Genomic DNA, 27,671 nt, shown 5'->3' with positions numbered 1-27,671 from the left:
ACCGGGAGAAACCATGACAACAGGCACTATTTCTAACTAAATCATTGTAGTCAATGCTTCAGTTTCCACTAGAAAGCACAATCACAAAGTCAAAATTGAAATCAGATAAATTGTAGAAATAGGCATGGTTTATGACTTTGTGGCTGTGTCAACTAGTGCCGACTAAATGCTTCCTTACTTTGTAACCAGTGACCTCTGACTCATTTTCCAGGGCCTTGACTTGCTCCCAGTTCAGGATTATCTTGGAATTCAATGTGTTCCACATCACTTTCACTGGGGGCTGGCTGGGCGCTGAGGGACACAGATACATGTAGATGAAGATCACATGATCTCCAATAAGTCAGTGGAAACAACCTCTCTAAGGCAGGGTTGATGCTTACGTGGTTTCTTGGTGGTGACATTGACAGTGACACTAGGAGGCCCAGCCCCGGCCGTGTTGTACGCTCTCACTGTGACGTAGTAAGTGTTACTTCCTCTCACCCCTCGGATAATGGCTGACGTCTGGTTGCCTACCGTCCTCTGGACACTGGCTGCCTCCTCCCTCTCTCTCTTCTCCCAGTACCTCAACTGAGACCAGATAGACAGAGGATAACCAGGGACATTAATGCAGACACTAGTCTGACAGGACAACTGTAAACTGTAACTACAGTGAGTGCAGTAAATTGGTATAAAAACAGCATTTCATTGTATGGTGTGTCACCTTATACAGTGTCGTCTTTCCATGGGTAAGGTGCTTTGGTTTCGGTTACGTAGCTCATGAAGTGAGGGAGTGTTTAAATGGCGTGGTTAAAAAGAAATCACCATGTGCAAAATGTCCCAGCTGTCAAGTTGACTGATTTTCAGATTTTCTGTGACACCCGAGTGTCCAGGCTGAAATAGCTGGCACGGTTGACAGAACAAATATAATTTGTCTTACCTCGCAAGAACAGTTTGCTCAGGCCCACTTCCCTGGTTCCTTTAAATGGTCAACAATTCATAATTCCACTACTTTATGCATCCCATGAATGAAAATAGGCAATTTGTTTATATACTGTAAAAGCATTTGAAAAGTGAGCTGACTAAGAATTACAATCAACTAACAGACCACAAAGCCACAGTTTTTTTTATACCTACAATACTGTGTGGTTTATAGGCTAAACATCCCCCATGTCTCCCTGTGCATTTCATCACTAGACTGTTAGAATAATCAGAGAGAGAGAGAGAAAGAGAGAGAGAAAGAGGAGAGAGGAGAGAGGAGAGAGAGAGAGAGAGAGAGGAGAGAGAGAGAGAGAGAGGCTGGACCATTACACATAACAAGCTATTAGATATGAGATGCCCAATGTGCATGAGCTTTGTCCTACCACCTGCCAAGTGCTCTTTTTTCCCCCTTTTGGTTGGCCGTGCCTGTTGGTCTGCCCAGTACAAAGCTCGCACGTTGTGTCTGTTTCCCAGTCTGCCCTGTATGGAGATGGCATGCACTCGGTATGCAAATATGAATGGCTTGAGAAGCGGTCACCGGTCGAGTGTGTGAAGAAAGTTATAACAGTACTGCCACAGCAGCTGCAGCATAACATTTGATTAACACTTGATAACACTTGATTTACATCATCATCAATATTCGGTCAGGTTGGTTGATATGCGCAGCAGAGAGAGGCAGAAAGACAGAGAGGAACGGCTGCATCTACGACCCTCTGACCCAACTCATCCCTTCTTCAATCAGGAGTTGCACGTGTGTCAGGGCAGCAGCAACACTGGTAGTCTAGACCAGGGCTCTCCAAACCTGTTCCTGGAGAGAAACGTCTAGACCGGGTCTCTCCAACCCTGTTCCTGGAGAGAGACGTCTAGACCGGGGCTCTCCAACCCTGTTCCTGGAGAGAGACGTCTAGACCGGGGCTCTCCAACCCTGTTCCTGGAGAGAGACGTCTAGACCGGGGCTCTCCAACCCTGTTCCTGGAGAGAGACGTCTAGACCGGGGCTCTCCAACCCCGTTCCTGGAGAGAGACGTCTAGACCGGGGCTCTCCAACCCTGTTCCTGGAGAGAGACGTCTAGACCGGGGCTCTCCAACCCCGTTCCTGGAGAGAGACGTCTAGACCGGGGCTCTCCAACCCTGTTCCTGGAGAGAGACGTCTAGACCGGGGCTCTCCAACCCCGTTCCTGGAGAGAGACGTCTAGACCGGGGCTCTCTAACCCCGTTCCTGGAGAGAGACGTCTAGACCGAGGCTCTCCAACCCTGTTCCTGGAGAGAGACGTCTAGACCGGGGCTCTCCAACCCTGTTCCTGGAGAGCTATCGTCCCTTAGGCTTTAGCTCCACCTCTAATTTAGCCCACCTGATTCTAATAATTACAGTAGCTGGTTGATAAGCTGAATAAGATTGATTACAACTGGGGTTGAATTGAAAACCTTACAGGAGGGTAGCTCTCCAGGAACAGGGTTGAAGAGCCCTGGTCTAGACGTCTCTCTCCAGGAACAGGGTTGAAGAGCCCTGGTCTAGACTCTAGCTAACCACCATATATAAAATATACACACAAGCCACTAGCCAGCTAGCCATATATCACGAGTTAGAAGATTATTCATATTATAAGTTAAATAAAAGCATTGAAGATAAATCACAATCAACAAAACAATTATCATCAACAATCAGCTGATAGCCCACCATCTTTTCCCCATATCAGGCACTGTATGAAAGTAGCTTATTTTTTCAAGTCGGTGGGGAGGGGGGGACACCCTTTATTTATGCACCTGCCCCTGAAAGTTCTGTGCACGGCCCTGCAAACACGCGCACACACACACACACACACACAAAGAACTTGACTTACCTCATAGCCTAGAACTCTTCTCTTGCTGGTGTTCCAAGGCAGGGCTTTCCATGAAACCTCAATCTCAGACGCAGACAGACTCTTGGCACGGATCCTGGTGGGTGCTCTGCCAGGCTCTGGGTTAATGAAAAACATACTTTTAATTAGTTTAAAAGTATTGCAGGCTTTGATGACCCTTAAAGTGGGTCCATCTCTTTCATCAGCAGTACAGAGAGAGAACCAGAACCAGCAGCAAAAGTAGGAACCAACCATCTGCAGATGTAGATAGAAGTGCATGTGTTAAAAGATCACTGTAATGAACGGGAATAAACAGTCCAGAGACGCCTCTCCATTGGCCTTTAAACGCACTGCTGCTTCTCTGCATCTCAGACTGACATGACATTATTCTTTACCAACCTTCCTCTGCAGAGTAGATGGTGATGACGGGTCCGAATGGGCCTTCCCCTTCGTTGTTGTACACTCCAACCTTCACTTGGAAGGGGGAGAAGGGCTGGATGCTCTCGTTCTTAAAGACATATTTGGAGGCTTCTGATGAGGGCACGGCAGCCTGCATCCAGCCTGTGGCTCCGGACGGTCTGAAGGCCACCACATAGCCAAACCCTCCTCCGTTCTGCAGCTCCTCAGGAACAGGCTGCAAGAAAACACACACACACACACACACACACACACACACACACACACACACACACACACACACACACACACACACACACACACACACACACACACACACACACACACACACACACACACACACACACACACACACACACACACATTAAAGCTGGTGCACAAGTAGCGAACACACACAGCCGTCCATAATAACTCGCCCTCAGCATGACAGCTTGTTAAGACTGAAAGCACATCATATTTCATATATTTATGGGGACTGACTTTTATTGTTTAAGTCAACACTCCTCTAAAGATGGTTATATAAAGGGCATTTTATTTTATAACACTTGGGAAAAGAAAGACATTGACAGAGTCATAGCTATTGTGCAGTATGTAGAACTGTGTTAGAACTTTGTTCATGTCGAAGTTAGACTTGATTTTAACTCTCAAATTGAAACCAGCATTCAATAGCCATTCAGCAAAACTTTCACAGCAGTGGATGATTTTCAAGCAGCTGGAATAAATATGAGTCTTCAAAACGGGACTGATTAAGAAGGAAGCTTCATATAAAAAAAGATAAGTAAAACAAAATCTTTGAAAAGTTGCTTGTGACTTTGTGAAGAACCATTCTGTTTAATTATATTATTAAAACCGCAAAGGCATTTTTCTCTCCCCAGGGTGACAGCAGCAGTTATTGCTTCTCTGTTCTTAAAAATGAAATGCCATACTTTAAGCCTGCCTGCTGTTATTAATGCAACAACGGCCCGATTCCTTAGAGAATAATGACGTCTGCCTTCCCCTCCACGTGTGAGGGAGTATGGAAGCAGGCGGCTTGCTTACCTCCCAAGTGATGACTAATTCTGAGCGACTGCCTCCACCTCCGCTCACATTAGCTGGTGTGACCTTCGGAGCTGGGGAAACAGAGGGTAATTTTTATCCTGCTCAAGTCAGTTGACACCAGCCATCAATGATAACATGATAATAACACATTCGGATAAGATTATTATTTTTTTTACATTGAAATAGCTTTCCACCATACCAGACCAACTAAATGGCAAGTACACTCACATAAGAAACACAGAAAACATGCAGAATTGAAGGGATACATGAAAACAGTACATACATGTCTCCTTTGTCCTTGCTTCTTTGGATGGTTTGCTGGGCTCCCCAGTCCCAATGGCGTTGGTTGCCAGGACTCTGAACTCATATTCCACCCAGGGGCTCAGGTCTATTACAGTAGCTGTCAGACTGCGGCCCCCCACCACCTGAGGAACTAGCACAAAACAAAACAGTCCCCTCCCCTCAGAATGAAGCAGGTAGCAGGAGAGTGTCCTCTAGGCTGACAGGCTGACAGGCCCACTGAGCACACTCCACAGGTGCTGGGGACTAATCAGTCAGAAGGACACATGTTGTACTCACACGTGCACACACACACACGCACACCTCAAGGGTGGAGTTCCCTTGGTTTCCACGTTTGCTCATACGTAGAGCTCTGTTTGTCTGGATCATAAAGGCAACTCCCCAAACTAACAGGCTTCTGCACAAAATAATTAGAACAGTACCAACCATGTAACTTTTTTAACTAGACAAGTCAGTTAAGATCAAATTCTTATTTACAAATGAGGACCTACCGGGGAACAATGGGTTAACTGCCTTGTTCAGGGGCAGAACGACAGATTTTTACATTGTCAGCTCAGGGATTCGATCCAGCAATCCTTTGGTTCCTGCCCAATGCTCTAACCACTAGGCTACCTGCCTCCCTCCTCTAACTACTAGGCCTCCCTCCTCTAACCACTAGGCCTCCCGCCTCTAACCACTAGGCCACCTGCCTCTAACCACTAGGCCACCTGCCTCTAACCACTAGGCCACCTGCCTCTAACCACTAGGCCACCTGCCTCTAACCCCTAGGCCACCTGCCTCTAACCACTAGGCCACCTGCCTCTAGCCACTAGGCCACCTGCCTCTATCCACTAGGCCACCTGCCTCTATCCACTAGGCCACCTGCCTCTAACCACTAGGCCACCTGCCGCCCCCCTCTAACCACTAGGCCACCTGCCGCCCCCCTCTAACCACTAGGCCACCTGCCGCCCCCCTCTAACCACTAGGCCACCTGCCGCCCCCCTCTAACCACTAGGCCACCTGCCGCCCCCCTCTAACCACGAGGCCACCTGCCGCCCCCCTCCAACCACTAGGCCACCTGCCGCCCCCCTCTAACCACTAGGCCACCTGCCGCCCCCTCTAACCGCTACCTGCCGCCCCCCTCTAACCACTAGGCTACCTGCCGCCCCCCTCCAACCACTAGGCCACCTGCCGCACCCCTCCAACCACTAGGCCACCTGCCGCCCCCCTCTAACCACTAGGCCACCTGCCGCCCCCCTCTAACCACGAGGCCACCTGCCGCCCCCCTCTAACCACTAGGCTACTTGCCGCCCCCCTCTAACCACTAGGCCACCTGCCGCCCCCCTCTAACCACTAGGCCACCTGCCGGCCCCCTCTAACCGCTACCTGCCGCCCCCCTCTAACCAATAGGCTACCTGCCGCCCCCCTCTAACCAATAGGCTACCTGCCGCCCCCCTCTAACCAATAGGCTACCTGCCGCCCCCCTCTAACCAATAGGCTACCTGCCGCCCCCCTCTAACCGATAGGCTACCTGCCGCCCCCCTCTAACCGATAGGCTACCTGCCGCCCCCCTCTAACCAATAGGCTACCTGCCGCCCCCCTCTAACCGATAGGCTACCTGCCGCCCCCCTCTAACCAATAGGCTACCTGCCGCCCCCCTCTAACCACTAGGCTACCTGCCGCCCCCCTCCAACCACTAGGCCACCTGCCGCCCCCCTCTAACCACTAGACCACCTGCCGCCCCCCTCTAACCACGAGGCCACCTGCCGCCCCCCTCTAACCACTAGGCTACTTGCCGCTCCCCTCTAACCACTAGGCCACCTGCCGCCCCCCTCTAACCACTAGGCCACCTGCCGGCGCCTCTAACCGCTACCTGCCGCCCCCCTCTAACCAATAGGCTACCTGCCGCCCCCCTCTAACCAATAGGCTACCTGCCGCCCCCCTCTAACCAATAGGCTACCTGCCGCCCCCCTCTAACCAATAGGCTACCTGCCGCCCCCCTCTAACCAATAGGCTACCTGCCGCCCCCCTCTAACCGATAGGCTACCTGCCGCCCCCCTCTAACCGATAGGCTACCTGCCGCCCCCCTCTAACCGATAGGCTACCTGCCGCCCCCCTCTAACCGATAGGCTACCTGCCGCCCTCCTCTAACCAATAGGCTACCTGCCGCCCCCCTCTAACCAATAGGCTACCTGCCGCCCCACACTAACCAATAGGCTACCTGCCGCCCCCCTCTAACCAATAGGCTACCTGCCGCCCCCCTCTAACCAATAGGCTACCTGCCGCCCCCCCCCCCCCCCCCCCCCCCCCTCTAACCAATAGGCTACCTGCCGCCCCCCCCCTCTAACCAATAGGCTACCTGCCACCCCCCCCCCCCTCTAAACAATAGGCTGCCTGCCGCCCGCCCCTCTAACCAATAGGCTACCTGCCGCCCCCCTCTAACCAATAGGCTACCTGCCGCCCCAGCACCATGCATGCAAACACCCTGTTCTATTGTAGATGATATAGTAGAACTGGGTGATATGGACCTACTCCCTGTTCTATTGTAGATGATATAGTAGAACTGGGTGATATGGACCTACACCCTGTTCTATTGTAGATGATATAGTAGAACTGGGTGATATGGACCTACACCCTGTTCTATTGTAGATGATATAGTAGAACTGGGTGATATGGACCTACACCCTGTTCTATTGTAGATGCTGTAGTAGAACTGGGTGATATGGACCTACACCCTGTTCTATTGTAGATGCTGTAGTAGAACTGGGTGATATGGACCTACACCCTGTTCTATTGTAGATGCTGTAGTAGAACTGGGTGATATGGACCTACACCCTGTTCTATTGTAGATGCTGTAGTAGAACTGGGTGATATGGACCTACAACCTGTTCTATTGTAGATGCTGTAGTAGAACTGGGTGATATGGACCAATATTGCTATAAATTACCTGAATTGACGTAATAATCATAAATAGAACGATAAAGTGCACCACAGTTTTTAAAAATGATCCTTTAAACTACTACTATTGTTGTAGCCATCAATTGTCCCATTAAAAATCACCCATTAGCAAACTTATTTCATTTCAACTTCACATTTCTCTAGTATAGGCTACTTATCGTAATGAACAATATCAGCAAAATGCCTGCGATGAGTGATCGGTATGGATATTATTTTGTTTATCGTTCCAGCTCTAAGATATAGAGATCCGGCATCCAAACTTTCGTATGGGGCACTTTTCTATGCTATCAAATAGCTCCCTTCACTGTAAGTCAGAAATATATGTTTCAAAAAACCCTGCAGTCAAGTAAAACTGCAGTCAACCCGGTCACTGAACAATCGAGTGCCATTTGGCATCAAAGTAAAATCACTCACAGGCCTATATATATTCTCACAGGGGAGAAGAGAAAATGGAGATCAGACCCCTATATAACACTTTGATGAGGCAATGGCTGGTTGGAGAGCCTACCTGTGGTGACAGCCTGCCAGCCCAGGGAGAAGGGTGTCCTAGCCTGGATAGTGTATGTGGTAATTGGACTGTGATTATCAGGCCCCGGTCTCCAGGAGAGAGAGGCTGTGGTGTCACTGATTTCTTCTACATGGATGCTGGTAGGTGGGCCTGGGGGACCTGCAGATATGGGGCACAACCAGGCAGGGAGCCAGAGAGAGGGGGGTGTTCAGAGAGAGGGGTGGGGAAAGAGAGGGAGGGAGGGAGAGACAGTGAGGAAAGGGAAAGAGAGAGGCAGAGAGAGAGTGTGAGAGCGAGAGATGGAGAGCGCGAGAGAGAGCGCGAGAGAGCGCGAGAGAGAGCGCGAGAGAGAGCGCGAGAGAGAGCGCACGAGAAAGAGAGAGGATTGTGATAAAGGCAGAGCAGGGAACAGTGGTGTCCTGATCACTGTCCACCTTCAGCAGTGGGAGTACAGCTGGCAAAATCAGTTTGGTGAGCAAACCGCAGGGAGCCTTTCTATCTCATTAGATTCAATGTTATTTTCTCAGAGTATGATGCCTTCACATCACAATTAGAGGCATGCCCAAGACAATGGAGAATAAACAGACTGCTTTATGTTTCACCAGAGGATTTTAGCTCCACGGATACATTGTTAGACTGTATTCGTGATTTAAATACTTGGATGGCTCACAACTTCCTCCAGCTAAATCAAGACAAGACCAAGGTACTTATTGTTGGAGTCAAAGCACAGAGAGAATCTAGCCACACATTTTAATTCAGGGGTAATGAACATTGCCAAGGTGTGGCCATTTCGCTCTCAGGCTGATACAGAGACTCATCTATGCTTCTATTACAAGCAGGCTTGACTACTGTAATGCTCTCCTGTCTGGTCCCAAGAAACCCATTGGTCAACTGAAAAATACATGCAGAATGTTGCAGCATGGGTACTGACCAAGACCAGATGGAGAGAACACATTAGTTTTAGAATGAATTTCAAGATTCTTCTTTTGGTTTTTAAATCAATCCATGATTTTGCACCCCAATACATGTCAGAGATGCTTTTAAGTTATGTACCCAGTAGGTATGTTGCCACGGATAACTGAACCAATCAAGTGACCCAAAACTATTTGAGTGGGAGTGTTGCCTAGCAAATTGCATTTTCTATTGCTATGACCTTCAATTACCTTTCAAGGACACGAGGATGGCTTTTCACTGACTTCTGTGAGGTTTACAAGGTTTTTCCCGGCGACAAGGTTTTTCAACCCGTATTGAATGTGTGACAGTGTTAACATTTGCTTGATGCTTTATCATACGAAATAAGCATTTATAGCATAATTAGTAAATACCAATCATTGATAGCATAAATAAAAGTATCTTTCATGAAATATTGCTTGTCCTGTATAGACACCTCGGACCACCAGGTCTGCTGCGATGGAGATGCTGTCCACCTTGGTCTGCACTGCACAGGTGTACTTCCCTGCATGTCTCAGCTGGATGTTCCGAATCATGATGTCCCCAGCGGAATGCTGCTAACATGCAACACACACATGAACAAATATGCACACACACACACACACACACACACACACACACACACACACACACACACACACACACACACACACACACACACACACACACACACACACACACACACACACACACACACACACACACACACACACAATGATTAATATACTGTAGTAACATTTTAATATATGCAATTAAAACACATGACATATGCGGATTTGACAACAATATGTGAGCAGAAAAAAATATTTGAAATACCTATTCATGGTCTTCGTATGCTTATTATTGTATTATAATTCTAGGGTTTAAACTATTATCTTTTTACAGGTTCTAAAAGGGTGATGGGCATACCTATAAATGTGAGACAGGCAGAGTACTTACATTTAATCATAATAATTACACAAATGTATTCATACAAATGTGCTGATTTTAGCTGTAGAAGAGTGGCCTCATTATTTCAATGATCAAGCAAAGCTTAATAGCCTAAGTTCTCAAGTTATTTTCATTTTGTTTCTAATCCCACTATCATTTAATCAGCCCACCACTGAGTGGAGTCAGGACCAGTGTTAAATTGGATGTGGAAAAAGCTGCTGCATCATTACAGGGATCCATGACGTTTCAATGAAACAGTGTACAAATGTATTTAACTCTAGAGATGGTGTCCTTTATCGTGATGTCATTTATCATGGCAAAAGGAAAACGTAATTAAGATTTTAAAATATAATAAAAAACATGAAAACCTGACCATATACTGTACATGTCTCCACTAATAACTTCTGGAACAATGTTTATCATCACTCTTCTTCAGACAGGGGAGCTAAACAAGGCTATTTTAAGTGTTTTGTTGTTACCGTAAAATGTAAATGAAAGACGATAAGAGTTTTGAGCTTGGTAGGTTTTACAGAGGGGTGGGGAATGTGTAATGTATATGTCATTTCAAAATAAACTAAGTGCAGCACATTTTCAGCCTATTAATACACATGATCCAAACATTCTCTGCACTGCAGATACCCTTCTCTTTTACGACCTCACTTATACTAAAGGAAGGGAAATAGTATCAATGTTCCAATGTATCACCAGTTTCACCCTTTGACCTTTCTCAGTGACATTTCTGAAGGGGGTTGAAAAATCTGTCTCTTTAATTACAATTATTTATTTTTTTTCATGGGAGAGCAGTGGCATAAATAAAATATAAGCAATCTCCAACACAGTGTAGTAAAGATGTGTGTTTCTTCCTATTCATTATGCATTGCAGTGCTCCTGACAAGCATGGTGTAAAAGCCTGGTACTACGGCACCATTTCTCAGACATGACACTTTGATTATAAATGGGAGCCTTGATCGCCCCGCAGGTTCTTGGAATCGGGAGGGAATATTCAGAGGCTTATGCACTTACACCGCCCACTTTTTCAAAGTATCCGCCGTGGTTGCCAAAGTGGATCAGCTGCTCGTTGAAGAACCAGGTGAACATGAGCTTAAGAGACGGGTCATGAGTCACCTGACACGGCAGCACGATGCTCTCTCCTACAGTCACGTCCAGTGTGGACGGTGCCGTTGTTATAATGGTCGGCTCTGGAAAACAGCACACACACTACTGTTAGTGTGAATGAAACACATACAAAAAGCATTACATGGAGTACTATGTGAAATCCCCAAGCTAAGGACACTGTAAAAGGAAATGTTCTAATAGCTTACATGTTTTTTAAATGACTAATTCAACGAATAGACGGCCACATGTGGAAGTAAAAACACACTAACCCAGGACAAAAAACTACTGTAATTTCCAGAGTTAATCAGTTTTAGCCAGCCAGAGGTTACAGTGTGGGGACTAATGGCTTGTCTCCCTGTACAGATGTAGGACTTCATTTGATCCCCCTGATGCAGTTGAACTTTCCAGCAAAGCAGGACATGTAAAACTTGTAGTGTATTTGAGGTTTAAAAAGACTTCTGAAGTTTGTAATTTCCACCTGATTTTCCCTTATGGAAAATGCATCAACCCCTACACAAATGACCATTAATTATAATCAAGTTAAGATCCTAAATCTGTAACTATATATATATATATATATATATATATATATATATATATATATATATATATATATATATATATATATTGATATAGATATGTGTCACTGTGAGCTCAGCCTTCAGTTAGTAGGTATTGTAACTCCCCCATCTGCAGACTGCAGTGCAGACCCCCAGACTGCTGCAGCCACTCAAAGAACAATAAACACAAGTAGGGCTCCTCCTTCACAACACATTCTCTTTTCAAGTCTCTGCATGCATGTGGTGTGTTGCTGTTGTTTCACTGGGGAATTAGACAGCATCACTCATCTCCAGCATGAGTGTGAGCAGAGACAAGGAGGATAGGAGCACGAGAGCAGAATGATCAGAGAAATATGAGCCGCTTTGTTCTGATGCTGTACGGTGCTTGTCTCCCTCTTGGTGGTGCTGTGAGTACTCGGTTGAAATATCCACTGAGCGCCAACTAAATTAACCATGGCAAATGATCCCTGGACAGGCAGCCATAGATTCTTGCAGAAAATGCCGGCAGTGCAGTCGTCATCCAGAGTAAATTCGATACCTGCATTGTGTTCCCTTTATGTGATTTATCTAGTCTCTTTCTATTATCAGAGCAGAGTGATATCAGCTGGTAAGTTTGGTTAGACTACAATGTGATGGTGTTTTAAAGGCTCAGCCCTATTCCAGGGAAGATGAAATGGGGGGCTATAACGTGACACAGTCAGACTCTCACAAAAGGGACATTTGCAGAGAGAACACATTTATTAAATTTCCATCAATGCCAAAAGGGTTGAAAGGGAGAAAAATCTACACCTCCTCTTTCCCGACAGGTCCCTTGGGAGAACATGGCAAGAGGAGCGTCATTGTCTTTTGGTTCCTGACAGTAATGCCAATGGGCTTTTTTATAGTCTTGTGATCACATGTTTTTGCACTCCTCTCAGTAAGGTATCCTTATGACATGTTTTTGCACTCCTCTCAGTAAGGTATGCTTATGACATGTTTTTGCACTCCTCTCAGTAAGGTATCCTTATGACATGTTTTTGCACTCCTCTCAGTAAGGTATCCTTATGACATGTTTTTTGCACTCCTCTCAGTAAGGTATGCTTATGACATGTTTTTGCACTCCTCTCAGTAAGGTATGCTTATGACATGTTTTTGCACTCCTCTCAGTAAGGTATGCTTATGACATGTTTTTGCACTCCTCTCAGTAAGGTATCCTTATGACATGTTTTTGCACTCCTCTCAGTAAGGTATCCTTATGACATGTTTTTGCACTCCTCTCAGTAAGGTATGCTTATGACATGTTTTCTTTTGTACCAATTTATACACCTAATGACATGTCAATGTCAAACCGAAGTGCTGAGAACATACAGGTGAAACGTCCAATGCAAACAGACACAGCAGCCTCTCCCCTAATGTGACAGCAGGTGTTCTAAAAACCATGGGGCCAGATGTATGGTCATGCCTAGTTAGTTCTGAGGCTGACCAGAGCCATTCATTCACTGTAAAGACGGGAAAACTTATCCTATTACTCCACTCAATCATCATTTGTGACAGATCGTATGGATAGCCCTGGTTGGTTACATGACCTCAGCTGACTGAGCAGAGCTCTCCAGCGTTATTTTATTGATATCTATATTGTATAAAGCCGTGTTACCTACTGTCGTTATACAAGCGAGGAGAGTACCCATCTCACTAAGCAGGGTCAATCAGAGACAAGACAGAAAGCTTGTAACCACCCCGACAGATAGATCCCACTACACTCCGGGGACGGCGGGGAGGTTGAGCAGCAGGAAAACCGGAGAGACAGAAATTGCATAGTATAATGTTAAAGTGGGAGGTTAAGGGGGGGGGGGGGGGGGGGGGGGGGGGGGGGGCGAGAGAGAGAAGGCTGGGCTGTTTACAGTGTGAATTAATGTGGGCTCCATCCTCTCCGGTCTCTGTGGCTCGCGGCTGACACGCCTCCCTCTGCCAGTGCCTCTGCCCAGCCGCTGCTCATCTCACAAACAGCCAGTCATACATGAATAATGCTCTCCGATGAAACTGTAGATACTGTCGCTGAGGCAGAGATGCCCCATCAAACCCTGTGGAGACTCCTCCCCAAGTTGAATGGCCTTAGGTGGGGTGTGTAAATGTGTACTCCTCTCTGGTGTACATATTATTAAGGCCCTCTGCTCAAGGGTGGCTGTGTGCACTTGAATAATGCATTAGGAGCATTCCAGAGTCACGTGGTTGAGGAGTCTTCAGATATAACAGGCGGAGCGAGGCAAGACCTTCCAAGCTCAGAGCCACACGGCTGCTCCCTGGTGAAGTGGGATCAAAGAAATACAAACACCATGTGTAAAGGGTTTTCACTGGGAGGTTATAGGGCCTTTGTTAACATACCAACCTGTTTGAATAGGTGAGGGCAGGGACTAAACAAAGTCTTTTTGAACAGAGCTGGCGCGCATAGTACCAACCTACATGACTTGAGTAGCACTTTGGTTCCTTGTTATTGTACCTATGCATTCCATAATGTTTTCAGTGCATAATTGAAATGTCCCTCAATACTTCAGAATAAAGTATACTGTAACTAACTTCTTATAGGGTGTCTGCAAGAGATAAATTGCTCAAACCCAATCTTCATTTCCCAGCCTTTTAGATCAAGGAAACACATTGGAAGTCCTTTATCATGCTGAGCAAAACAAATTCTTCTAAAGCCATTCAACATGAATACTCCACATTTTCCTCAAGACACAAAAAGGATTCTCTCAAGGACAAACCTCAATGGAGCATTGGTTGGTGAGCAAACTTTATGTAAATAATGAGACATATTCTAGTGAGCTGCTCTCAATACTCTATTCATACTGTCTATAATAGTACATTTGTAGCTACCTACTTATAAGATATTGGGTTATATTAACATTTTCTATAAATGTTCCTTCGGCTTCAACAAGGCATCAATAATCACAGTCTGAATCTCTGACTCATTGCTGATTAATAGCTTGTGCAGTCGAAACACCTCACAGAAGTCAGTCTGAAATCTATATGTTTTTTGGATAATTTTCTTCTGCCCACAACCCTTGAAAGAGCACCACATAAATCGTCCAGACAACTTATCTTCTGTCCTGCACCTACGAAAAATCACACCACTGGAAGTGACAAAAGCAATGACCACTGCCACCTCTCTGAATTGAGTTTTAGACTTTTGTGATAACCTGCTGATCCAAGCAATCCTTTTTAAAGCACAACACAAGACAGAAAGACACCTTCAAATGTAATTGGAAAGGTGACATGATGACCACTCGTAACAGAAAATCACATTGTGGAAAAAGAAACATGCTGAATAATCTCATATACTACTGAGTCTCTGCATTATTTCTCAGACAAAGTAATATAAGATGAATTGCCATCTCAGACATCCACAAACTCAATGTTGAGGAGTTTTGAGGCCATTGACCAGCTGTAACGTTACTAATTGCAAGATTCCATCTCCACTGTGATCTATATTCCGAGAGTCCATTTCCTAATCAAGACTTTACTTGATTACTAGTTACTGTATGATGACGGAAAGTAAACCATCAAATAAAGCTCATATATTGCCTTTCATATGAATAATTGAGAGGATAACAGCCGGGCCTATTTACAGAGCAAAGATACACACAAGCACATTATTTTAGAGTCAGATTAAAAACTCATAGATGGGTCATCAACCTGAACCCAGAATGACAGTTACAGGCTTTCAGAGCCCCCCCCCCCCCCTCTCTGCACAGTGAACTGTTGGGGGGATCCTACATGTTCATTAACAGTGGGTGATACATGGTTAAAGGGGCTCTGTAGAGTGTTAATAAATAACGCTCAACTCTTTATGTCAAATTGAGTGTCATGCTGTAAATTGAACAGCAATGCACTGTACTGTACATAGCCATTTATCCAGGTGGGAATACTGATATATGTTTTCATTTCTTCACTTTAATTTAAGCGGGGTCATTCCAGTTTTCTGTGGTAGCAGATGATTATAGAGATGAAACGAGCAGGGCATGCAGTGAATGAGACATGCAGTGAATGAGGCATCATCAGAAAGCTATCCGTGGCAAGGTGCACTTGAAGCTCTCTCTCCACATCCTTGACGGCTGACTTTCTAGCATTTATAATATATGAAATATGTCTTTCATTATTAAATCGGGAGAGTAAACAGTGATGGGTCGTTCGCAAACGAACAGCTCTTTTAGAAGTGCTCTTTTTGGGAACCGAATCACATCGGTGAAAGAACCGTTCATTTGGGTCCCTGATTTGCATACTGCTACTACTGCTTGTTGAGCTTCAAACAACGATTATCTGCAAATAAGTTACAAAATAATTATCTGAAGATGGTAAATCCTCACTGCAGAAACAATAAATAGTTGGAAGAGCAGCGAGTCATTTTTCTTATTGCAACGTGCATATCACATCTGGCATAATGGTAGCTGATTTTTTGGGCTTTAGATTAGAGATTAGCACATTTTTCATGGTTCTATGTTGTTTTGTTTGTGAGCTAAATTATGCATCTCTTTTACGTTGATGCAGTTAACCACCAGTGGACATGCTGTAATATGCATTATCTGCAGGTACTAACGGTGCTTCATTTTATAGCTAGAGGACTCTTGAAGTATAATTTTTGTCTAAATCTGTTTTTTGCTAGCTTGGGCCAAATTTTGCTAGCTTGGGCCATCTACACTACATGACCTGCTCGTTGAACATCTCATTCCACTGGCTCGCAGTCGGCGTTCTAATTCATACCAAAGGTGTTCGATTGGGTAGAGGTCAGGGCTCTGTGCAGGCCAGTCAGGTTCTTCCACACCGATCTCGACAAACCATTTTGTCTCTTGTATAATATATTCTATACATTAGCTTATACTAGATTAAGCATACATTTTTCTTAAGTGGAATTTCATTAGTTATGCTCCAACTTTCCCTCCATATTGTGCCAACATCATTTCTTTCTAAGTCTTGGTTCCAATAGTTTACATATATTTTTTAAGAGATTGTCAGTTGGATATGCTTTCTGAAATCTGCAAAGTTTTGTATATCATCCCTATCACATGAACATCCTTTTCTGACTCAAATAAGATTATCTTAAGGTTGTCCAAGATTTTGTGACATGTAACTTTTAAGTTTCATGTATTTGAAGCTTCATTGGTCAGTCCAAAAATAATTTTTAATTCTGTCAAATAAATGTATTTCCTGTTACCAAGTAATTTACGGTTTCTATGCCTCATCTTTACTACAGGCTGTTCACCTACTAATCTCACCGCAACCCCCCTCTGGGTCTCTGATCACTACTTTGTTTCCTTTTCTGTCTCCCTCTCCTCCAACCCTAGCGAACTCAGCCCCTACCCAGATGGTCATGCGCAGTCACAATCTTCGCTCTCTTTCTCCCACTACTCTCTCCTCTTCACTCCCTTCTGCTAAATCCTTCTTCCTCCCATCTCCTGATTCTGCCTTTTCGACCCTACTCTCCTACCTATCCGCATCTTGGCTGGCTCGGCCCTCCCCTCCTAAGTGGCTGAATTACTTAATGCGAGCGAGAACAGGGCTGTGGACAGCTGAGCGAAAATGGAGGAAAACTAAACTTCCGGACGACCTATCATCCTTTCACTCCCTTTTATTCCTCTGTAACTCATCCCCTCCTCCCTTCTCCAGATCTCTGGAGACCTCACATTCCTCACTTCCTTCCTCAACTCATCCCTGACCCCTGGCTGCATCTCCCCCGACTTCAAAATGGCCAGAGTCGCTTGCCTCCTAAAGAAACCAACACTTGACCCCTCTGATGTCAAAGACAGACCAGTATCCCTTTCTTTTATTACCAAAACACTTGAGTGTGCTGTCTCTGACCAACTCTCTCACAATCTTTCTCAGAATGATCTTCTTGACGGTAACCAGTCAGGCTTCAAGACTGGTCACTCAACCAAGACTGCTCTCCTCTGTGTCAGGGAGGCTCTCCTCACTGCCAAAGCTGACTTTCTCTCCTCTGTTCTCATCCTCCTAGATCTATCTGCCGCCTTTGACACCGTGAAACCATCAGATCTTTCTCTCTACCCTCTCAGGATAGGGGTCTCAGGCTCTGCACACTACCTCGCAGGCCGCTCTAACCAGGCGACGTGGAAAGGATCTGTGTCTGCACCACGTATTTACACTACTGGTGTCCCCCAGGGTTCAGTTCTAGGCCCTCTCCTCCTCTCTGTATACACCAAGTCACTCGGCTCCATCATATCCTCACATGGTCTCTCCTATCATTGCTATGCTGATGGCACGCAACAACTTTTCTCCTTACCCCATTCTGACACCCAGGTGGCGACACGCATCTCTGCGTGCCTGGCAGATATCTCAGCATGGATATCGGCCCAACACCTCAAGCTCAACCTAGAGAAGACGGAGCTGCTCTTCCTCCCGGGGAAGGCCTGCCCACTCCAAGACCTCTCCATTACGGTTGACAACTCCACAGTGTCCCCCTCCTAGAGTGCAAAAATTCTTGGCGCGACCCTGGACAACACCCTGTCATTCTCTGCAAACATCAAAGCAGTGACTCGCTCCTGCAGGTTCATGCTCTACAACAGTGATCACCAACCTTTTCTGAGTCAAGATCACTTGAGCAGTCAAAAAGCAAGCCCAAATCTACCACTCAGATATTTTAATACACATGACTTAAATGTAACATTAACGTAAAAAAAACTGTTATGTAGGAATTAGGTTTGTGCAGTAGGCCTAATACATTATTACAGCATATTGGCTATATGCCTATACCGCCAATATTGTTCTTCTCAGACCATATTATATTTCAAAACTCGAGCTTTGATAACAAAATCGATCAGTTGGTGTAGCACTTGTGAGGCACAGCTATGCATAAATTTAAATAATTTGAAAATAATTAGCTTTTTTATTTTACTGGACAGAGGATACCTGCATCTGATGGTCATGATGCTTTCAAGACAACTGGGAACTCTGTAAAAATGGGTAAAATCCGGACGTCATTGATCTTCGGGTCGGAAAGTCAGAGCTCTAGAAAGATGCCCGAACTTTCAAAATGATTTTCCCCAGTCAGATCTCGTTTTTTTCCCCCCGAGTTCCCAGTTGTAATGAACGCACTGAAATCTGAGATTTCCGAGTTCCCAGTTGTTTTGAACACAGCATTATTCTCAGTGGACGGAGAGAGAGTAGCAGACGGTCCACCTCTCATGGTCCCTGCTCTCTCCTTCCTTTCCTCTGGTGAGACTGACCAGAGCGAGGAGACACCATCTTCTACCTGATGGCGAAACTCAAGTCGCACCGCATCTGCCTCATGCACAAATTCATGTTGTTCCTTTGACCAGAGAAAGTGAAGTATTAATTGATATTATAATAGACACGACAAGCTGCTAATAATAATACAAATGCAGGGCTATCGATACACTTGGCTACTCATTCATTGCAGATGCAGTGCAAGTGCAAGTTGGGAGAAGCACATTTAGTTTTGTAATAGTGTTGAATAAAAACAGTGTTGACAGTTCTGAATAAAAACATAGACAGAAACACACTCATAAAAACAACAGCTCTTTGCTGTATTCTTTGTAAGTCTCTCATCATGGTTTTAAAAGTCATGAAATTTCACGTAGGGTAGTGTCAAACTTCACTGTCGTGGAAGCTGTTGGAACAGTGAATCGAGCTACCCGATCTCCCTGTCCGCCGGGTAGGCAGAGTATGAAATTTTTAGACAAATTAAATTATTAAAAATGGGAACACTTTGCCTACCCGGTGCGAAGGGCTTCTGAATCAAGTGGTTGACTGGATGTTGTAGTTCTCCCATGTCACCCCACTCCTCTGCACATTCCACTGGCTTCCAGTCGAAGCTCAAATCAACTACAAGACCATGGTACTTGCCTACAGAGCAGCAAGAAGAGCTGCCCCTCCCTACCTTCAGGCTATGCTCAAACCCTACACCCCGACCCAAGCACTCCATTCTGCCACCTCTGGTCTCTTGTGAACTAACACTCACACTTGACTTCCCCCCCTTACTAGCTCTGACTTTGATGAAAGCTACATTATTGAGGAAAAATGTACTGAATATGAATGTGATATGTGTTTGTCCCACCTAGCTACAGTATCTTAAGATGAATGCAACTGTACATCGCTCTGGATAAGAGCTTCTGCTAAATGACAAATGTAAAGGTAAAATGTATCAGGACACCTCACTTATGCAGTTACAATCTACAGTATAGGATAAGCTGTTTAAAATACAACAACATCAATCATGAAATAACTGCACATATGAGATTTGTTAGAGGCCACAAAAGGTGACCGACCAGTGTTTCTATGGCAACCATTTTGCAATGATAAAACGCAAGGGAATTACAAAAGGTATTTCAACCGAGCACCTTACTTTTAACTCTGCATTTCAAAGGACTTTGGAGATCGCTTAGTTGTAGAGTGAGGAAAATTCAATGGATTGAACCCTTGAACAAACATGACACAGTACTCCACAGCAGCAACTTTGTCTTCTATACTGTAACATTACACTTTAACTTCTTTGATATAGGGGGCAGCATTTTCACTTTTGGATTAATTGGGTGCCCATAGTGAACTGCCTCCTACTCTGTCCCAGATGCTAATATATGCATATTATTATTATTACCATTGGATAGAAAACACTCTGAAGCTTCTAAAACTGTTTGAATTATGTCTGTGAGTATAACAGAACTCATATGGCAGGGAGAAACCTGAGAAAAAATCAAAACAGGAAGTGAGAATTCTGAGAGTGGTCGATGTTAACTTCTCTAGGATAGGGGGCAGCATTTTCACTTTTGGATAAATAGCGTGCCCAATTTCAACTTCTTTCTACTCATCCCCAGAATATAAGATATGCATATTATTAGTAGATTTGGATAGAAAACACTGAAGTTTCTAAAACTGTTTGAATCATGTCTGTGAGTATAACAGAACTTATGTAGCAGGCAATACCCAGAGGACTAACCATTCAGATTTCTTTTTTTTTAGGTCACTGTCTGTTCAATGAGTTTTCATTCATTGGGATACTAGATTTCTAAGTGACTTGTTTTCAAGTTCCTACCGCTTCCACTGGATGTCACCAGTCTTTGGAAATTGGTTGAGGTAATTCCTTTTTGCAATGACGAAGAACGGCCATCTGGAATCAGTGTAACGTTATGTGTACTGTTTGAGAGTTGCGCAAGACTAGAAAAGTAGCATTAGTTTGTTGTCCTCCTGTATTGAAAACAGATAGACCCGTCTTCAATTTGATCGATTATTAACGGTTAAAAATACCTAACGTTGTATTACAAAAGTAGTTTGAAATGTTTTGGCAAAGTTTAGAGGTATTGTTTTAGATATTTTGTAGTGACGTTGCGCAAATTGGAAGCTGTTTTTTTCTGGATGAAACAAGCCAAATAAATGAACATTTTGGATATATATGGACGGAATTAATCGAACAAAAGGACCATTTGTGATGTTTATGGGACATATTGGAGTGCCAACAAAAGAAGCTCGTCAAAGGTAAGGTATGATTTATATTTTATTTCTGTGTTTTGTGTTGCGCCTGCAGGGTTGAAATATGCTACACTCTCTTTGTTTACTGTTGTGCTATCATCAGATAATAGCATCTTATGCTTTCGCCGAAAAACCTTTTTGAAATCTGAAATGTTGGCTGGATTCACAACGAGTGTCGCTTTAATTTGGTATCTTACATGTGTGATTTAATGAAAGTTTGATTTTTATATCATTTTATTTGAATTTGGCGCTCTGCATTTTCCCTGGCTATTGGCCAAGTGGGACGCAAGCGTCCCGCCTATCCCAGAGAGGTTAAAGTCATCGCCTATTCAATTCCCTGTAATATATGGATCTGTTTGCACTTCCTACGCCTTCCACTAGATGTCAACAGACAGTAGAACGTGGAATGAAGCTAATGCTGTGTTGTGGGACCGGATGCGAGGCTTTTGAGTCAGTGGTCTGGCAGAGTTCCAGTTCTTGGTCACGCACTTTCCTCATGATATCGTCATGCGTTCCATTACTTATAGAGACTGAAAAGAATGCTCCGGTTGGAACGTTATTGGATATATATGATAACAACATCCTGAAGATTGATTCTCTACTAAGTTTGACCAGTTTATTCGACTTGTAATATAACTTTTTGAAGTTTTCGTCCGATGTTTGCCTGCATCTGCGCGAGTGTTTGGACACGTGTACTACACATGCTAGCAAAATTAGCTAATTGGACATCAGTAATGGACATTATCGAAAAAAACAACGATTTATTGTGGAACTAGGATTCCTAGCACTGCACTCCGATGAAGATAATCAAAGGTAAGGGAATATTTATGATGTAATTTCGTATTTCTGTTGACTCCAACATGGCGGAGAAATGTTGTTAAATCTGAGAGCCGTCTCAGATTATTGCATGGTGTGCTTTTTACATAATTTAAAAAAAAAATCTGACACAGCGGTTGCATTAAGAACAAGTGCATCTTTAATTATATGTAAAACATGTATCTTTCATCAAAGTTTATGATGAGTATTTCTGTTATTTGACGTGGCTCTCTGTAATTACTCCGGATATTTTGGAGGCATTTCTGAACATGGTGCCAATGTAAACCGAGATTTGTGGATATAAATATGCACATTATCGAACAAAAAATAAATGTATTGTGTAACATGATGTCATATGAGTGTCATCTGATGAAGATGTTCAAAGGTTAGTGATTCATTTTATCTCTATTTCTTTTTTTTGTTACTACTATATTTTGCTGGGAAAATGGCTGTGTTTTTCTGTGGCTATGTACTGAGCTAACATAATTGTTTGGTGTGCTTTCCCCGTAAATCCTTTTTGAAATCAGACATGTTGGCTGGATTCACAACATGTATAGCTTAAATTTGGTGTCTTTCATGTGTGATTTCATGAAAGATAGATTTTTATAGTAATATATTTGAATTTGGCGCGCTACATTTTTTCTGTATTTTGGCCAAGTTGGACATTAGCGTCCCACATATCCTAGAGAAGTTAAAGGGAGACAAAACATTTCTCATTACACTGTCACATGCATTAAAAGCCTCTCTGTATTCTTGAGATATCAAGACTCATCCCATCCCCTAGTGTCTTCAATAGTACCATTCAGGATCAGCAATATACTGAGCTGACGTCAAGGGGTGGGAAAGTGTTTTACCATTCGTTTTCATTGAATAATGAAAACGTTTGTCTTTCACTCAGACCATTCGATTTCTGCCTCGGCATCATGGTCAAATGTTTAAATAACACCCAACATTCAATCTGAAATAAGAAGAAATACAGTTGAAGTCGGAAGTTTCCATACACCTTAGACAAATACATTTAAAATCAGTTTCACAATTCCTGACATTTAACCCTAGTAAAAATCCCCTGACTTTTTCAGTTAGGATCACCACTTTATTTTAAGAACGTGAAATGTCAGAATAATAGTAGAGAGAATGATTTATTTCAGCTTTTATTTCTTTCTGTAGGCCTCCTCGCTCTGGCAAGACTGTTAACTCTCCTTCCAGACTCATATTAAACATCTCCAATCCAAAATAAAATCTAGAATCGGCTTTCTATTTCGTAAGAAAGCCTCCTTCACTCACGCCGCCAAACTTACCCTCGTAAAACTGACTATCCTACCGATCCTCGACTTCGGCGATGTCATCTACAAAATAGCTTCCAATACTCTGCTCAGCAAACTGGATGCAGTCTATCAGTGCCATCTGTTTTGTTACCAAATCACCTTATACCACCCACCACTGAGACCTGTATGCTCTAGTCGGCTGGCCCTCGCTACATATTTGTCACCAGACCCACTGGCTCCAGGTCATCTATAAGTCTATGCTAGGTAACGCTCCACCTTATCTCAGCTCACTGGTCACGATAACAACACCCACCTGTAGCACGCGCTCCAGCAGGTATATCTCACTGGTCTTCCCCAAAGCCAACACCTCCTTTGACCGCCTTTCCTTCCAGTTCTCTGCTGCCAATGACTGGAACGAATTGCAAAAATCGCTGAAGCTGGAGACTTATATTTCCCTCACTAATTTTAAACATCAGTTATCTGAGCAGCTAACCGATCGATGCAGCTGTACATAGCCCATCTGTAAATAGCCCACCCAATCTACCTAACTCATCCCCCTATTGTTTTTATTTACTTTTCTGCTCTTTTGAACCAGTTTTTCTACTTGCACATCATCATCTGCTCATCTATCACTCCAGTGTTAATTTGCTAAACTGTAATTACTTCGCTACCATGGCCTATTTATTGCCTTACCACCTCATGCCATTTGCACACACTGTATATAGACTGTATTTTTTTCTATTGTGTTATTGACTGCACGCTTGTTTATTCCATGTGTAACTCTGTGTTGTTGTTTGTGTCGCACTGCTTTGCTTAACTTGGCCAGGTCGCAGTTGTAAATGAGAACTTGTTCTCAACTAGCTTACCTGGTTAAATAAAGGTTAAATAAAATAAAAAATAAAATAACTCGTTTTACTGTGGATATAGATACTTCTGTACCTGTTTCCTCCAGCATCTTCACAAGGTCCTTTGCTGTTGTTCTGGGATTTATTTGTACCTATCGCACCAAAGTACGTTCATCTATAGGAGACAGAACATGTCTCCTTCCTGATCGGTATGACGGCTGCTTGGTCCCATGATGTTTATACTTGCGTACTATTGTTTATACAGATGAACGTGGTACCTTCAGATGTTTGGAAATTGCTACCAAGGATGAACCAGACTTGTGGAGGTATACCATTTTTTTCTGAGGTCTTGGCTGATTTCTTTTGATTTTCCCATGATGTCAACCTAAGTGTATGTAAACCTCCGACTTCAACTGTATGTGTAAATGCATCTGAAAATGGAGGCGGTGCTGGCAAATTGCCAAGTTTTTGCCAGTTAAAAAGGTGGCAACCCTACTTTCCAATTCCAACCTAAATAAATACAATCAGACAGAAAGATCTACAGCATAATAAAGATACAGCTGGCTGTCATTAAATCTTGTTTTATTCCAATAATCAATTGTAATATTAATGTACAATGAGATCATCATCAGACACTTTGGACTGTGAATCAGACCTAACTGACAACTTTTTACCCTTTTGAACAAAGCAGTGGAAAGGGGGATTAATAGCAAAAACATTATAGACAATCAAAACACACCACCAACAAGGAAAGCAATCATATCACAACCCAACTGAACCAGACTTCTTTAAAAAATAGGTCATAGTAGGGTTAAAATTCACACAAAAAAACAACAACAAAAAAGATCAGCAATACTCCAAGCGATGAAAAACAGTTGAGAATACCACTGCCCCCTTACAGCAGCAGGACAGAAAAAACAGCAGCATGCACAAAACAAAGCCTCCCAATTCACAACACCTTACACCCGTCTCTCATTCATTTTTAATGAAGTATAATAAGTTCCAGAAACAGAGCAGAAACACGATCTTCAGTCCCACAGGGTGACTCCAACAGATGATCTCACAAACACTACTCTCCTTTAAATCCCTTCTACTCTTTCTTTATACTGTACCAAGAACCTGTTTGGTCTGAAGGTCTGGAGACAGTGTTGAATATTCACTATAGTACATGGCGAGGGCAACAGTGCAACCTCCAACTCTGTTTCTTAATGAGCGCTCAGTGCAAAAACCCATTGAAATCGTGTTTAGAGGAGAAAAGCTTAAGGACTGTACTCATCTCAGAACCACATCTCCTGTGAACAGTCTGTCGCAAGAGAGGTTCACTAGTTGCATCCTATGAGAAATCACAACCTTATTTAAAAACTCCATAAGCCCATACAGTATAATAGAATGACAAATAGGCTTACCTTTGACCATGAGAGTCCCGTAGCTGCTTGCCACTCCAAACTGGTTTCTTGCCACACACGTGTAAAGGCCTGCATCTGGTCTGGTTGAATTCTGTATGCGGAGGTTTCCGTTATCCAGAATGGAAACTCTGCAAGCAGAAAAAGCAGAACGAGCATGTAACAGATACATTTTTTGTTCATTGCATTACCACATTTCTTTCCCACTTGTATTGCAGTCTGTGAATGTCAATTGTTTTAAGTGCACTTTCTGCATTGTTCGTCATGCATGGGTGTTCCTCAGAGAGAAAGGCAATTAGTCTAGCAGTGCAATATCGTGAGAAATGGTAAAGCATTGGTTTGATTTGCTTCTTTCTATTCGAACAGGTGTTAGATAAACATACATTTGAAGTCAGAAGTTTACATACACCTTAGCCAAATACATTTAAACTCAGTTTTTCACAACTCCTGACATTTAATCCTAGTAAGAATTCCCTGTTTTAGGTCAGATAGGATCACCACTTTATTTTAAGAATGTGAAATGTAGGGGGCCTCCCGGGTGGCGCAGTGGTCACTGCATCGCAGTGCTAGCTGTGCCACCAGATACTCTGGGTTCGCGCCCAGGCTCTGTCGCAGCCGGCCGCGACCGGGAGGTCCGTGGGGCGACGCACAATTGGCCTAGCGTCGTCCAGGTTAGGGAGGGTTTGGCGGGTAGGGATATCTTTGTCTCATCGCGTACTAGGATCTCCTGTGGCGGGCCAGGCGCAGTGCACGCTAACCAGGTCGCCAGGTGCACGGTGTTTCCTCCGACACATTGGTGCGTCTGGCTTCCGGGTTGGATGCGCGCTGTGTTAAGAAGCAGTGCGGCTTGGTTGGATTGTGTTTCGGAGGACGCATGGCTTTCGACCTTCGTCGAGTTGTAGTGATGAGACAAGATAGTAACTACTAAAACAATTGAATACCACGAAATTGGGGAGAAAAGGGGGTAAAATTCACCAACAACAAAAAAATAAATAATAATAATAGCAGAGAGAATTATTTATATCAGATTTTATTTCTTTCATCACATTCCCAGTGGGTCAGAAGTTTACATACACTGAAATAGCATTTGGTAGCATTGACTTTAATTTGTTTAACCTGTTGGGGATGGGGGCGCTGTTTAGACTATTTATGCTAATTTGGCTAATTTTTGAAACGGCTTCCCACAAAATCCTTGATCGTACAATATGCATATTATTATTATTATTGGATAGAAAACAGTCTATAGTGTCTATAGGAGTTGAAATTTTGTCTCTAAGTGGAACAGAGCCCATTCTACAGCAATTTCCCTGACATGGAGTCAGATTTGAGAAATGTTGGCCACTCTTCTGAAGTCAGTTAAAAGGGCACTGTCATTGCTATGACTATACGGACACTTCTTACGTCTTCCCCTGGATGCCTTTACGTGATGACGATTCCAATGGGGTCGATTGCGCGTTCACAGGCCCTATAAATCAAAAAAACCTGTAGCTAGCAAGTCTTTCCTTGCTGCGTAACGCGCGTGCTGGACACCGACCCGCTCCTGTTCCAAGCGTTAGTTTAGCCTGTTATATTTCTCCGGTCATCTGTTGGGGATGGGGGCGCTGTTTAGACTATTTATGCTAATTTGGCTAATTTTTTAAACGGCTTCCCACAAAATCCTTGATCGTACAATATGCATATTATTATTATTATTGGATAGAAAACAGTCTATAGTTTCTATAGGAGTTGAAATTTTGTCTCTAAGTGGAACAGAGCCCATTCTACAGCAATTTCCCTGACATGGAGTCAGATTTGAGAAATGTTGGCCACTCTTCTGAAGTCAGTTATAAGGGCACTGTCGTTGCTATGACTATACGGACACTTCTTACGTCTTCCCCTGGATGCCTTTACGTGATGACGATTCCAACGGGGTCGATTGCGCGTTCACAGGCCCTACAAATGAAAAAACCCTGAAGCTAGTCATTCTTTGGGAGCTGCGTCATGAGCCTAGAGGACACCGGCGCGCACCTGTTCCAAGCGTTAGTTTAGCCTGTTATATTTCTCCGGTCATCTTTTCACTCGTTATAGGAGTTAAAAACATAGCAATTTTATAGCAATTTATATCCGTTTAGTGCGATTTTGGGACATTTATTTTTGCAACGATGTGAAAAGTTGGGCACGCTTTTCAGTTCATCCCGAACGCAGTTGACATTTCCACATGGCAAGAGGACAGCTTTCCACCAAAAGACGATTTCTCCCAAGAAAGGATCCTTTGCCCAAGATACTGATGGAAGAACAGCTCAAGGTAGGACATTTTTATTATGATAAATCGTGTTTCTGT

General features: G+C 43.9%; 1 protein-coding gene across 3 annotated transcripts in view; it reads right to left on the bottom strand.

Annotated features, from left to right (window-relative positions):
• Window positions 1-27,671, bottom strand: part of LOC129851141 (contactin-4-like) — a 252,701-nt gene that overhangs the window by 2,585 nt on the left and 222,445 nt on the right. For 2 of the 3 annotated variants that reach the window (XM_055917466.1, XM_055917467.1), the window contains exons 12-21: window positions 25,355-25,482; window positions 10,899-11,074; window positions 9,382-9,502; window positions 7,995-8,153; window positions 4,533-4,682; window positions 4,250-4,320; window positions 3,194-3,428; window positions 2,798-2,913; window positions 381-567; window positions 179-291 (exon numbers count right to left, since the gene is read on the bottom strand). In XM_055917466.1, coding sequence (XP_055773441.1) covers window positions 179-291; window positions 381-567; window positions 2,798-2,913; window positions 3,194-3,428; window positions 4,250-4,320; window positions 4,533-4,682; window positions 7,995-8,153; window positions 9,382-9,502; window positions 10,899-11,074; window positions 25,355-25,482 — 1,456 coding nt within the window. The remainder of the gene's footprint in view (window positions 1-178; window positions 292-380; window positions 568-2,797; window positions 2,914-3,193; window positions 3,429-4,249; window positions 4,321-4,532; window positions 4,683-7,994; window positions 8,154-9,381; window positions 9,503-10,898; window positions 11,075-25,354; window positions 25,483-27,671) is intronic. The other variant, XM_055917468.1, reaches the window with a different exon arrangement.

The sequence above is a fragment of the Salvelinus fontinalis genome, chromosome 3 (genome assembly GCF_029448725.1).
Source record: "Salvelinus fontinalis isolate EN_2023a chromosome 3, ASM2944872v1, whole genome shotgun sequence".
Lineage (NCBI taxonomy): Eukaryota > Metazoa > Chordata > Actinopteri > Salmoniformes > Salmonidae > Salvelinus > Salvelinus fontinalis.
Note: the sequence above shows the minus strand (reverse complement) of the source record. Positions and strands in the feature narration are given on the sequence as shown.